Genomic DNA, 14981 nt, shown 5'->3' on the forward strand with positions numbered 1-14981 from the left:
ACTACCCTTCTGAACTCTCCCGCTTAAGCGCCAGTACAGTTCAAGGATGTACTGCGATGGAGCATGTGTTTACCAGCCCGGCTAAACCTCTCAGGGCAGGTCAGGTACGAACTACCACAACCAACTCCAACTACAGGAAAATGAATTCAACGATACAGTCCAAAAAATCTTTACCCTCTACCCAATGATTGCCCGAATTGTGAAACGAGGACTATTGATGTCTACAGGACGGTTTATTTTCTTTTGGCTAGACATAATTTAACCCTTTCACTTATTTCTAGTTGGATTTGACCTGTTTGTTTCCGCCGTTTATGTTGCTAGTCGGTCCAAGTACTATTCAGGTACTGCTATTCGAGCCCGGGATTCTATGCTTCGACTTGGTCGTCACCAAGGAGCGTCCCACACCGTTTTTTCGCTCTTCGACGGGTTCCGGAGTTCGACGGCGTACTATGGCGGCAGGAGCGTTACTCGAATCAGCGAGGTCCGTGATGCCGACCAACGGCGGCTGATGAGGATGATCGACACGTGCACGATGTGGATCGGAGGGACTTTTCCGCTTTTTTGACTAGAAAAAAAAACCTTCGCCTGAAGGTTCTTCAGGCGAAAACGGATGGCTTCAAGTTTTGATTATGCTTTGTGATTGCTTGCACTGGTTTACCTATCTGGAACAGCATTGACTGTTCTTTAAACTTTTATGTGCGCTACTGTCTCGTCGTGACGAATATCCTAAAATATTCTACCGCCAATATTAATTACGGTGCACTTTCTTATTAGCTAGCTTTTAGACTCACTTGGTCAATTCTCGAGTTACATGAATTGCTGCTTGTGCATTACTTATTTCTTCGGCTGCTAGCCACACTAACTCGAACACTATCCGACCTTCGCAGGGTTTCACCGTTAAGTGATCTTGGAGTGTATATCGCGTCGGCAAGCACCCCTTTCAGGTTCTGAACTTCTCACACGATACTATTGAGTTACGCACGTGCCCTGCTCTGATTGGTCTACTTATATCGTATGATTAAGCTCTAATCAGAGAGATAATCAGCATTTGAACCCCGTCTACGGGAGCTAAACTTCGGGGTGGCGTAAGTTTGAAATTAGTTACTAAACCCACCACCTCAACATTATGTCGCTGTCATCACTTAAGGGTTACAATATTAGCTGCAATTTATCCGACAATCCCGAGTCGATTCCATCGTAATACAGAATAAAGCTGTTTATGTTGGGGGCAAACCAACGTTGATGCTATCCAAGATATTGTGCTCTCGCTGTGATAACGTTATTGAATGAATAATAATTATTTGCGCAATAAAGTCACGTAGAGACAGACGTTAACAAGATTTATTTTTCATGTCAAATTCGATTATTGTTATTTCAAAGTTTGTAGTCAAGAAGGTCTTTATATCTGATACTAATTGCGTTGTTTCCTTGCTCTACTGTTGGCTGCCAGGGAAACTGTCTGATATTACCGCGCACTTATGGAAAAAACCTATATTTTTGTCCTGAACTTCCTTAAAAAAAGCCACTAATGAGTCACTTAACCCGACATTATCACTTGATTAGTCTCCGAATACTTTTTTACTTCCCTTTTTAAGAATCAAGGTACTTAAGGCAGCAAACACCGATTCAGTAGCACTCGTTTTTATCATCAACGGACGACAGTTAAGAAGAGCCTTTTTGATTGCTTAGAAATATGTTTTCGTACCTCTAAGGCAGTGGCAAATATATTGCCACCAATGTTTTTGGGCTTCGCGGGCAGTGGCAACTATATTGCCACCAACAATTTTTATTGATTCTGTTAGTTATTTTGTTTACCGATGAATTATACTCATACTGTTCTTATTTATACGACACATCTAGGTGTATATTTGTCACTATGAGAAAATATCTTTTGATGTTCTCATGCACATACTTCTGTTAAAATGAAAAACAAAATTAGCCATTTCATAAATTTTACTAGACATTTCTTTGCATTGAAAAAAAAACAGCGGATACTAAACAATTATGTCATACTGATCGCAGTGGCAGATGCCCAATCGAACACTATGCAATCCATTTTTTCAAAAATCCATACGACATTTTAAATATCACAAAATCTAATCGATGATAATGCGGCAAATTTTTGTATGTATAATTAATGGACATTCTCGAATCTGATAGGGGCAATTATGCATAAATGTTTTTGGGCTTCGCGGGCAGTGGCAACTATATTGCCACCAAGATTATTATTTTCTCTAGCGAAAAAAATTCGTAGGGGTATTTAATGATGTAAACTTTGATTTCTATTATAATATGTATTGATTCCTTGCTCAAATTTCACGGCCTTATAAAGGGTTAAATTGTCATCCGTGAATTTCTGGGATGAAATGAAGGTTGTGTTGCAAGGCTCACATCGATGCAACCATGCCCTTTCAAATGCGCCAGCAACGAGGTACGCTGAATAAAACTCTTGCCACATTGTTCACACTGAAAAGTGCGAATGTTTTTATGGTTGGTCATATGCAGAACAAACGTGTGTTCGAACACCTTCATGGATTTTGAGATGCATTTTGAAATTTTGTTCACGCTTGAATCCTTTACCACAAACGTTGCATAGGAACGGATGCTTTCCGGTGTAACTTCTCTCATGATTTAACAGATGGTGCTTCTGGAGTTCCGCTTCTGGAGTTACACAGCCACATAGTAAATTTCGATCACTATAGTTCAAGACGATACAAAACTTTTCAGCACGAAGGGATACAGAACGTCCGTTATGAAGCTGGTGGAACATGCAGTACCTTCGATGTCGCAAATGATCGACTTGGTGACAAGTACTTTCTCATGGAAACTGACGGCTGCCACCTTTTTTCATCTTCCAAAGATAACTGCTTTTCAACTCACTGTAAATTTTGAGGCCCAAAAACATCATTCGAGATGAAATTTTGCTGCTAGGAAATATCCAGCTATTATAGTATTGCAATTTTCTCCAAAGGAAGCTTTGTACCTTTTTGCAAGAAACGAGGCTAATTTTTGTTCACAAACTTTTCTTTCATACGAATTGTTTACGATGTAAACATAATTTGGTTGCTATACAGCAACAGTCGATCAAATAAACAAAGAAGTGTTGCTGAAAAAAATATTCTTTTTGGCGCTTCGGGGGGTGACTCAATGAACTGGTAACTGGCGGTAAACTATTCGCACACTTTTTCTTCAAAAGGTTTCATGAAGTTTCAGGTCGTGTCGTTGTCAAAACTGAAAGTCAAAAACTGATTGACGTTTGAATGTCCTTGATTTCAAGGGGTTCATTGGTTGATTTCTGTGGCGATCCAGAAAAAAACTTTGAAATTCAATGGAATTTTATTTTTTGAATTCATATTTCGGAATGATTTTAGTGAAATAAATGTGTTAAATATTTCGCTTCTTCCATTCAGCATCAATTAGTTTGTGTCGCAGAGACGTTAGTTTAGTAACTTTTGAAGGTCATCTCTGATGTATTATCCAATCTTTTTTAGCTAGTGGTAACGTAGTATGTTTGTGCTTTATCGGCTTTTTCACGACGGTGTATCCATTTCCCGTTTTATGTGAAGGAATTTATCAAAAAATAATTGATGGCAAAAAGAGCACTAATGACATACTTTGTCACAAAAAACAACTTTAAACTGGAAGGAAACAGCCAACTTTTGTGAATTGTAAAATATTTCTGTTTGTTTTTATGAAAGAAAACAAAAAAATCAGCGTTTCCCTTGGGTAATTTTTGTCAGCTGTCAGTTGCCCCAATTAACGGATACGATTCGCTAGTTGGGGCGTGGTCGTGACCCAACTAACGAATTTGCGCTGTACAAGATGTTTATTAGGGTAGCGCATCTCCCATAATTTCACGCGGCCTTTCCTGATCGAAAGAAACGGCCGCGCTTTATGAAACACCGCGCTTAGCCAATCTCTCATAATATTGCAAATTTGCATAACGAAGGGCTGAATGAGTAAACAAGTTGTTCCAAAAATCAGGGGTGATATAGCGCATCTCGAAACGAATGGTTTATTGTATACAAGCTTGTATGAAAAAGTCGATTCGAATTGAAGACTTTTATTCAATAGGTCCAATTTGCAAAAGAGAGCCTCTCGTTGTTTACTTACTCTTCCGCGAATTACTCGGTCACCATCCTGTTTTTCCATCAACTGTATGCATAGTAAGCTAGTAAAAACCTTGATCTTTCGAAACATATCGATAAATGTTTAAAAAGTTTTGTGGTTCCGTGGTAATAATCGAAAGAGAAAGCGAAAAAAGAGGGCTCTCATTTGCAGATTGGACCTAAAGAAAAAAAAAAAGTTTTCAATTCGTTGCATAATGCCCCAGCTCTGCGTTAAGGACGATGCAGACGATACATCAGCTTCCGTCAACGGAACGTCACCGTTCCTTTAGGATAAGTTACATGCAGTTAAATGGAGGCATTCACACACAACATCAACGGCACGGAACGTTTTGACGTACGGCACGTGTGAACGGGCACAACAGGAAAGTATTAAACTTATCCTGACGGAATGGTAACGTTCCGTTGACGTTGACGGAAGCTGATGTAGAAAGGAAGGAAGGTGGACCCACCGACTCATCTCAAATGTGTCACCGTGGATACATAGAAAGCATGTAGAGGTGAACTTCCATTTGACGCTGTTTTTGTCCATGCATGAATGCTTCTGGAAGTACCTGCATCGGTTTGGATATGCTTCGTCACTCCTTTGCGGCCAACAGAGTAGTGACGAGTATACTATCCGAGATAGCGGCGAAAAACTCGTGAGCAAAATATAAGGATAAAAAGAAAGCACAACGAAAACCCCCTCCCTCCTACGAAGTAATTTCTTGATATATTTCCGTGGTGAAGAAGGACGAAAAAAGAGTGAGGAGTGTTTTTAGTTGTTGGCAAGAAAGTGAGTTAAAACTTTTGACATTAAAAATGTCTTACTCCACTATCTGGGGCTAGGTATCATTCTAAAATCTAAACTATCTCCCATGTAACGAAACTATGTAAGGTTTGCACGCTTATAACTCCGATATTACTAGATGGATTTTAATCATTCATACACCAATCGATTCAGAAACACCTATCTTAAATATTGGTAATAATTTAACATCTCCCCAATAAAAGTAGACTTTTGGAAATTGATAAAATTAAAAAGTTCACGAAAAACGGGAAAATTACCATTCGTGAGGCAGATTTCTCAGACACAGCCGTCATTAGAGGATACCTTAGTGGCTCAATCAAACACGAAAAGTCATAAATAGAAGCGACGCATGTCCGTTTAAATCAGTTGTTGCTAATATCCCATACGAGCAACATCGTCTCCGGGCGATGCAATAAGCGCTATCGATTTTCGGCAACGTTGGCATTTGCACACACTCGCACCTAAGCGACTAAACCATATACGGTTAGTTTATAAATAGAGGTGACGCGTACACGTTTGAATCAGTTTTTGTTCTTATGTCGAACGGGTAAGATCATGGCTGTAGCGTCTCTGGACGCTACACTAAGCGGTAGACGCTATGCATTTTCGGCAGTGGTGGCCGTGTGCGGATTTTTCGGGTACCAGCACGGCGTCACAGAATGATTTGCAAAGTGGGCGGGTGGGGTGGTTTGGATTTAATTCAATACGGCAGGATGCGACTTATGTGTGCTGCTTGAGAGTGTTGCGCTTGAAAAAAATATATTTATTTTTATGCTTGCGTGTGCGTTGTAACTTGTTAATCCATGTTTACGGCGCTTTGTAGCAGCATAGGGTAAAGAGCATTTTGGCTTTCATATGTTTCATATTTCGGTTATACAGGTTATATAGGAGAGTACACTCAGGTTTTTTACGTGGTTTTTTGAACGGTATTTTTAAGCGGATTTTGAAATTAACGCGGTCTGTATCGCCCGCGTAAAAAAACCTGAGTGTAATTGCATCGGAAACAATCACATTCCCAGCAGAACTTTTTGTTTTCTAATTTCAAACACTTTTGTTTCATACTGCACAAAAATTTTAAAACAGAACTTACTGTCCCAGTAGCAGCTAAGCGGGGTGTTCTTTTTCGATTAAAATTCAAGCGATGTCTTAAGCGTTACTGGATTTAAAATTGTTTTCCCAGTGTATGCAGTCAGAGTATCTGTCCTGCCCTATACATACAACAAATAGAACGGTTGGGTATACCAATTTAAATTTTAAAATAAATCTTTTAAATTATGAAACAAACCGCTGTACTGAAGATATAATTATGTCAGTCGTATTAACACATAAAACACCTATATAACATAAAACGCTGCAGAATTGGTTTAATAATACAATGTTTACACTACAGAGTTATAACACGTTATAATAATTAGCAACAAGAAAAATGTCACCAAGATAGCATAAAAACCCGTTTTAACTGGTAGTGCGAACGTTGTATAACAATGTAATTTATCAAATAATTTCATTTGTTCAACCACTAATCGATCAAGAAATACTTAACCTTTAGATTGTTTACGTAAGTTCGTTAGTACATTATTGAAAATTTAAATAGAAAATGAAATTTCATATTTCATGGAGAATTTTCTGGACAGACCAGCCTATTTTTACTAGATGGATCAGCCAAATAATGCCAATCACCTAGTGAGATACTTGATTAATTGTAATAATAGATTGCCGTTAAATGACTTTCAATAAATTATGTTTTAATGGGGAGGGTATATAGCAAATTGTAACATATGAAAACAAGCGAGTGAGCAAGAACGTGAGTCGATATGTGTGATAGATAAAATTCATTTGCACGCTCTTGAAAAAAGCTACATTTTTAATGTCACCGTGGTCGTGTCCTGTACACAACCCTTTAATTTTTTAAACCTTACTATAAAAAATACGGCATTGACTTAGTGAGCAGAGGAGACCAAACATTGCTGCATAATAATCAATCGATCATGGATGAAGCGAGTACTCTTCCCTTCGAGCTATTAGCAGCACATTTTCTCGCACGGATTGCCTTACATTTGCTGGAAAAAGGCCGTTGAACAACGATCTCTTTTTGATTTGACGAACGTTGAAGCGTACGCAGGAAGTACAGCACTGGCCATAATAGATACGCTTACCAGAAAAAGGAGGAGTGGAAAATGGCAAAACCATCAATTGTTTGGGATATAAGCAAAACTGTAATAACTGCTTATCCACCTGCGATAGTACGACAAATAATCAAAAAACTACTGTTGAGCTGTTTACGATAATGCACGATATTTCACACTGATAGGTCCAATAATACAGTCGGAGCCAGTCCAATGATATAGCGAGAACATCAAGCCCCCCGCATCATTGTAGCGTTTACTCTGTGCAATTAAGATTAAGATCAGTGCACACAAGAGATAGAAATGTCAGCACAGCGCAAACCTATTCGACTCCCTTGAATTCCAGGACATAGCGGCATAACCGGTAATGGGTAGAACACACGAATCAAAAACACCTTTCTGCTGAATAAAGAACCAACACCGAAATGTGACTGCTATGGAGTACCACTGCACGCTCATTGAAAATAACTCAAATGTGAGTGACCAGCCACTCAATTCCATAAAAAGTGTACATGGTCAAAATTTGAGTTTTCCTCACTTACTCAGTTTTGAGTTCGGGTACAAAATGTCAATTTTGGGTACTTTTTACGCAAAGACAAAATATGAAATTTAACCGATCTGTATTTTTAAAAATACTAACAAACGCATTGATCTGTATATAAAATTCCACTTACCTGCATCTCTAGTTGTTAATACGATGCTTATAAATTTATTCCGAGGTCCTTCCTCCTTTTTCCTGTAAATAGGAGCTCGTGCTACTGGATCTGCAAAATAATAAAGTATGTTATTTAAAAAAAGAAACCATACTTGTGAAAACTTACCTTTTAGTTTTCCGAATGTCTCCTCGTTGATTCTTTTGCTGTTGAATCAACATTTGAATCTATTTTCAATTTTTTTGTGCGGGCTGTTCCACTTCGTGCATCAGTAAGTTTTGTTTCACTCAAATAGTTTATAATCTCATGGTTACTCAAAAGTTCAGTCAATTCTACTCAAATCGATACCCATCTTTTGACAGTTTGCCCCGGTTTTTAGAATTGAGTAGCGGAAACTCAAATTTTGAGTAGTTTTGAATGAGCGTGTGGATGTACAGCTCCTGGTCAATTATTGCAGAAAATACACTGAAAAAAAAACCAAACGTTAATTCTATTCGCTTCAAACCGCTTAAAATTCATATGAAGAAGAAATGCTATTGTTATCACGCGCACACATACCTTCTATGTGTCAACTGCATAAACTATGTATGCACACACATAAGTTATATGTGCATATTATTATAGAATGGGGTTTTATGTGCCTAATAGTTATGAAATGTGAATGTAAGATTAATATTTCTTGTAAATACGCGCATTAGGTTTATGTGCCAGCAAATAGTGTCTATATGCCTCCGTTAATTGCAAAAATCTATGTGTAAAACTAGGTGTAAAATCAAAAACGTTTACTTTTTTTTGAGTGTACGTCAACGCAAGACATACCTTCTATGTGTCAACTGTATAAAATATGAATGCCCATACATAAGTTTATGTGCGTACTGTTATAGAATCGGGTATTATGTGCCTTTTAGTTATTAAATGTGAATGTAAAATTAATATTTCTTGTGAACACACACATTAGATTTATGAGCCAGCAAATAGTGTCTATATGCCACCGCTAATTGCAAAAATTTATGTGTAAAATCAATAGGCTAACGTTTAAATTTTTATCAGGGTCGACATTATGGAACCAGTTCGAATCGACTTTTTCATACAAGCTTGCATACAATATACCTTTCGTTTCGAGATGCGCAATGTAACCCTAGTTTAGGTTACCCGCCGTTTCTTGCCGTTTACTCTAAAAAGAAATTCTTTAATCCAAAATAAGTTTTCCGAGGTTTACCGTGTATTTATGAGTTCCCGGCGGCGATACCAATCCATGTTACATCGAGCAGCCCCTCAAACTGTCAAAGTTGCCCTTTATATATTTTCGATTATGTATCGGTTATGTAGTCGACCCGCAGTAGGAATTTATGCTGCGTGTCGTGATCAGTGCAAAATTTGTTTTTAAATCGCGAAAATCTTTGTCAAAGTCTAGTCGAACCAGCCTTTCGTAATCAGTCAAATTATGCATCCAACGAGCGCAATTACTGCCGCACTTCAGTCGTAGAGAGAAAACACCTATTGCTACCCGATTTTTGTAGTAGAGGGTAGCGGAACCGAGAAATACTACAATATGCCTAATTTTTCACAGCGACTTGTGGTATTGCGAAGTTATTTACTGTCCGTTGCTACCAGCCACCGTAGCTTTCATCAGGCCGTATCCCGACGACAATCCTCTGGACCGCCAAAACTATCACCGTACGATGTAAGCATAAGTCGATTAATGGGCATTAAATGGATCTGATCGATTTAACCTAACATTTTGGCTCGAGGTCAAAATTAACGATGTTTACTAAATGAATTAACACGGTGGGCTGGTTGTGTAGAATTTCTCACCTATTTTAGCTAGTTAATCGAAATGCGTAACCAGTACTAATCGATAGAAAATCGCATTTAACTATTTCCTGGTCCTGTGGTATAGAAGGAATGGTACAGGGTTGTACGTTGACCAGGAAGGATCCATGCCACTAGTCCTGTTCGCTAGGAAAAGGGCTACAAAATTTGCCGAAATAGTCCAAGTTTCGACGATATTTTGTTGAAAAGAACATTAATCGTATCTCGTTTCACCACTAGGTCAACTGCGTCCTGCGGGGGAACGAACACTCGCAAGAGTTTCTGGGCAGTTCCGTCAAAAGCTACGACACGAACCAACTAGCGTCCAACTCTCCGATCGAAGATTCTCGCAGCGAGGGAAGTTGCGTGCACACCTCTGGTCTGTTGCTCGGTATATTCGATGGCCATGCCGGACCGGCTTGCTCCCAGGTTATCAGCAAACGTCTGATGCGTTATATCGCTGCATCCCTGGTTCCGCCCGATGACCTGAAACAGCATATCTTGAATGGGGCACAGAGTCAGTCCTTTATTAATTGTCACAACGATAAGGTTTGCTTTTTGCTTGGTGTAAGGCTTGGACGATAATTGAAGTGTTAATTGATCTTTACAGCTGGAGTTTGTCAGCGAAATTAGAGATATTTACGAACGTAGCTTTCAGGTGTTCGCTAATGAGCTTACCAATACTACGCTGGCTGGTTTCCAGATGCATCAAGTATTGGAAAATGCGTTTCTCCGTTTAGATCAAGATCTATCCAGGGAAGCTGTGGAAAATCCTAGCCTACGAACGATGTCTGTAGCAATGAGTGGTGCTGTTGCAGTCGTAGCTCACATTGATGGTCCTCACCTTCATATAGCTTCCGTAGGGGATTGTTCGGCAGTTTTGGGTACCGTAACGGATACAGGTTTGCTCTCCAAACACGATTGCTTTGAATGTACCCCATTTAACTTTTCCATTTTTCATCAGGTCAATGGGTTGCTAAGAAATTGACGAACGAACACAACTCGGACAACGTCAGTGAAGTCCGGCGACTGTTGAACGAACATCCTGCGACCGAACGAGATACCGTAATTCGTGGAGAGCGACTTCTTGGCCAACTAGCTCCGCTTCGTGCTATGGGCGATTTCAGATATAAATGGACCCGTCAGCAGCTCCAGGAACTGGTTGTGCCCCAATTCGGCGAGCAGGTAATCGCCCCATTCTATATCACACCGCCCTATCTGACCGCATGTCCGGAGATAACGCATCACATTTTGACACCTCGCGATAAATTCCTGATCCTCGCAAGTGATGGACTCTGGGACACAATGAGCCCAATGCAAACCGTCCACCTGGTGGGTGAGCACATGTACGGTAAAGCCTTCTTGCAACCACTGAAACTGCCCAAGCACGACGTCACGTTCAGGGAAATTAGTCAAATGCTCAGCACTCGCAAGGCGGGCCTACAAAAGAAACCACTGGATCGGAATGCCGCGACACATCTGATTCGGAACGCTCTGGGTGGGACCGAGTATGGAGTGGAACACTCAAAGCTGTCGCACATGCTTTCCCTTCCCCAAGACATTGTTCGATTGTTCCGAGATGACATCACCATCACGGTGGTGTACTTTGATTCGGAATATCTTAGAAATTGCCCTACCTAGCAGCAACTCTCGAAACCGGCGGAAGTCGGATAGCGGCGAATAAATGGCATTTAGTGGCGGAGGTAGAGTACTTTAAACGAGATGGTGATAGGACCTTCGAAAAACACGCTTGTTGTGTCGTGTGTGCTTTTTTATCGTTTGTACCCGCTTGTTGCGTACAGCAAAAGAGAAAACTCGCGCTTTTCATTTGTAGTCAAATAGCTTCTATTTATAGTAAAGCATATAGAGAGTGTACAGATAGCTACGTTTGTCTTTTTTTTTAATCTTTTACTATGTCTTGATATTCGCTCAATATATTATCCATGTTTATCAACTGTTTGAAAATGATGATAATAAAAGCCTATGGGAGGTGACTCGAAAATTACAAATTCTTTGTTTTTTTCCCCTTTCAGTACCTGCAGGTTCGAAGAATTTGCAGATCGTATTGTATAAGATATTTTCAAACCTTAGTATTTAGCAGTTTAATATCTCAAGTTCACTTAGTTCATGGTTGTTTGTTGCCAGCCTTGCTGGGTACGAAAACTACTAAGGGCTTGAAATAGACACGATTGCCTGACAGAATGCGTCTTTCCGCATTTCTCGGATTGATTGGAATGTATGGATTCCAGTTCAGCCACCGAAAAACGAAAGGAGTGCAACTCGGTATCTGCAAAGCTCTTCAGCGGACTAACACCAACACGTGTATGGAAACAGCTGGGAGTAATGTTAGAAGATCGGCTTCATTGTATTAGGCACATCGGCGATGCCCTGTGGTAAAGCAAAGAAGGTGACCAATGATGGTTGAGTGCTTTCATCGGAGGAAACGAGAAGTGTGAGAAGAATGGCAAAAGCCGAATCGATGGACGAGTGGCAACAGGATTGGGATAACGAAGAGAACGGAAGAGCAACCCACCGCCTAATTACAAATGTGTCCTTGTGGGCAAACAAACAGCACAGAGACTTTCATCTAATACAGTTACTATCAAAGCATTGCTGCTTCAGCATTTACGTCAACGAACTGACCAGCTGACGATAACAGTTGGAATGAACGTGCCCTACCGGTCGCCCCGTGGAGCAGGCTAGATACACCACCGGGGACTAGTACAAGTAGTACGCTTCAATGCACCGGTTGCAGGTCGTCGAGGCACCAGCTCCACCCAAAATCGCCGTACCGATCTCGGTACCCTTTCGAGAAGCCAGTAAGTAAGCTATAATTACCGCCAAGCACTAAATCGAGTAGATTGCGTCGAAGAGCTTGCGGTAGATTGTCGGGGCCAGAAAACCGAAGGATACACTTTATCCGAGATTGCTGAACCGATATCGGTACCTGCTGGTTGGTCAGATTAGGTCCATCGCCGGGAACTAGCTCGTGTAGCTCTCATCGAATCGGGAACGGGCATCGAGAGAAATTCCGCCACCGGAGCTCTCTCAGCCGCATTATAGGGCAGATTTACTGCCAGGAATTATTCGAATAAATCGACAAAGCTGAGAGCTAGGTTTGATTCACTGTTAAGAATAATCCGAATAATTACTCGGAGCTAGATAGCTCAAGATCGCAGCGGATCTAAAAGACTTAATGTATGCAGACAATGATAGATTCTAGGGGCAAGCACTAAATCTTAAATACGACGTAGTGCTAATAGTCGTACTTAATTAATTACTTTAAGTACCGTTAAGTACTATAAAGTACATTAAGTACCGCCAATATATAAAAAGTACATGACAAACTGACTGTAATTAATTACATTCAAAATATGCAGAGGTATTTTCAATACGACGCACTTAAACCTGCTAGTGTTGGCCCCTCGGATAGATTACAAGAAAGAAAAACCCGGAGCTAAATGGATTAAGGAATCAGCAATTGAATGAATCTGACGAGGTTCCGATTCAACCGGACAAAGTCTGCGAACAAAAGAAAGTGGTGCGTAAAAGCACAATTAGTACATAGTTTTAATGGTTAAACTCGAAAGTGAGTACATAGTAACACTACAGACTAGGCTTTTGAAGCCTTTTGAAGCTAACTGTAAAAAACAGGCACACACTGGGGGCAGCTGGGACAAGAAAGACAGGAGTCCAGGGGCTACTGGGAGTTGGGGGCTCTTGCTAGGATATGGTGAGGTTTGGATTGGGCTCTGATTAACCTTTAAAAAGCCATAACGCCAAAAGCAGCTCCGACGAAGCAAGTCTGCGCCGCTTCGGCTAAGATTTCAGTAAATTAAGATCTTAGCAATAAAAGCACCCTAACCCAACCAAAGTGCCAAACGACACATCAGGATTGACGCCAGTAGCATCCTGATTATGACATACTGGCCATGGCAAACGTCAACGGACAGGGCACGAATCACGAATTGAACGGCGAATTTACGCTGACGGGCATGCTGTTCTACTCTCTAAAGAAGAATGATGACACCAACTTCAAATGGCGAGTGGGCTAACAGTACGGCAGCCTCCATTCCGACAAAACCCTGGCAGGTCTCTGGGCACGTTCAAAACTTGTTACCATTTAGTTGGTGGTACTAGGTTCTAGTGGACCATTTCCGAATTTAAGGCGGATCCGTTCGTCAGAGGTGGATTGGTGAGGTCACCACCACCAGCAGTAGTCATTCACCAAAAGCCGGAACAGCAACAACAGCGATAGCAGAGCGGAATAACATCCACACTCCATTGTTGTGGCAGCGAAGTATTTGGTGCAGGAACTCCACGAGTTTGTGGATGCGAGAAACAATGTCCATAAGGACATTAAGGAGACGATTCTCAGAATCCGAAAGGTGCTAGTATCTGCCGTGAAGTAGTATGACACGGCAACATGGAGGTCTGATCGAGCATTGGCGTCGGCTATCTTCCTAGCCTAACTCACCGTCCCCCTCCAAACACTTGGGAAGGAGAAGCAGATTGGAGTGAAGAACACGCCAGTTTACGTACTTCAAAGAGAACAAGAATCTCGCCAGAAGACGGAAGGTACAACAGACAGACGCTCGAGGACGCTGTTGTTGCCGAAGGAAAGGACGTCACTCAACAGGGAGAAAGCTGGTAATGTAGGTCAGAAAGAGAAACGTAGGAAACAGCATGTTGTAGATTTCCCAAGTAGCACGCTTTGTTACTGCATAGTATTTGTAACTCCCTTGGTAACAACTATGTTATGGAAAAAGCGCACTTTGTTTGTATGTTGTGCAACATGTTCCTAATTGCAGCAAAATAATGAAAACAATAGCTGTGCCGTTTGTCGAGCACTGGGTGGTCGGACAGTTCTGTTTTAGGGTGGAATGGCAAACAAAGAGGCATTTGCAACTTGTTAGACTGTTTGTGTAAGTTAGCAAAGTTTTTGATTAGTTTCATAACTGTTATTGATGTTTGCATACTTAACACGATTGACCAGCTCTATAGTTGCATAGTTGCACAATCGCTTTAAAAAGCCGTGGAAATTCTTTTCAAATATATCCAACAATAAAAACTATTGTGTAGCAGTTATGCAACATTTAAAACTTTCAACAAGTTGCAATTGCTACTTGGGTTATAATATGGGTCATGAAGATCACCTTACTTGTATTACCTTGGAATTATATAATCTTGGATTTAAGTTGGCATCCCTGTCTCAGTTAGCGTGAGCTCCCCGCGCATTTTGAGTTAATAAAAGTATTCTGTGCATGTACTCTTTTATTTATCTGACTCGAAATACAAACACAGCAAAAAGAGAAGGAAGGGCAAAAAGGGGACCAGAAGAGGAAAGGAAAACCTTCGGCTCGTCAGAAGGCGCTAAAGCGAGAAGCCGTGCTCGTCAAAGCCAAAAACGCGACGACTTATGTAGTGCTGCTCGCGAAAATCGGAGAGCACACGGAGCTGAGGGATTTCTGGG

General features: G+C 40.8%; 1 protein-coding gene and 1 long non-coding RNA gene across 2 annotated transcripts; one reads left to right on the top strand and one right to left on the bottom strand.

The window, feature by feature from the left end:
* Positions 1-227: 227 nt before the first annotated feature.
* Positions 228-3029, bottom strand: LOC131679614 (uncharacterized). Its single transcript, XR_009303845.1, has 3 exons — positions 792-3029; positions 659-736; positions 228-594 (listed from the first exon to the last, which is right to left on the bottom strand). It is a non-coding gene; the product is annotated as an uncharacterized LOC131679614 (long non-coding RNA).
* A 5986-nt stretch (positions 3030-9015) lies between these two features.
* Positions 9016-11502, top strand: LOC131679603 (pyruvate dehydrogenase [acetyl-transferring]-phosphatase 1, mitochondrial). The gene is made up of 4 exons (XM_058960345.1): positions 9016-9380; positions 9749-10057; positions 10119-10410; positions 10473-11502. The coding sequence occupies exons 1-4, from the start codon at positions 9249-9251 to the stop codon at positions 11147-11149; spliced, it is 1410 nt and encodes a 469-aa protein (XP_058816328.1). The 5' UTR covers positions 9016-9248; the 3' UTR covers positions 11150-11502.
* The last annotated feature ends 3479 nt before the right edge of the window (positions 11503-14981 follow it).

This window comes from Topomyia yanbarensis, chromosome 1, assembly GCF_030247195.1.
Source record: "Topomyia yanbarensis strain Yona2022 chromosome 1, ASM3024719v1, whole genome shotgun sequence".
Taxonomy (NCBI): domain Eukaryota; kingdom Metazoa; phylum Arthropoda; class Insecta; order Diptera; family Culicidae; genus Topomyia; species Topomyia yanbarensis.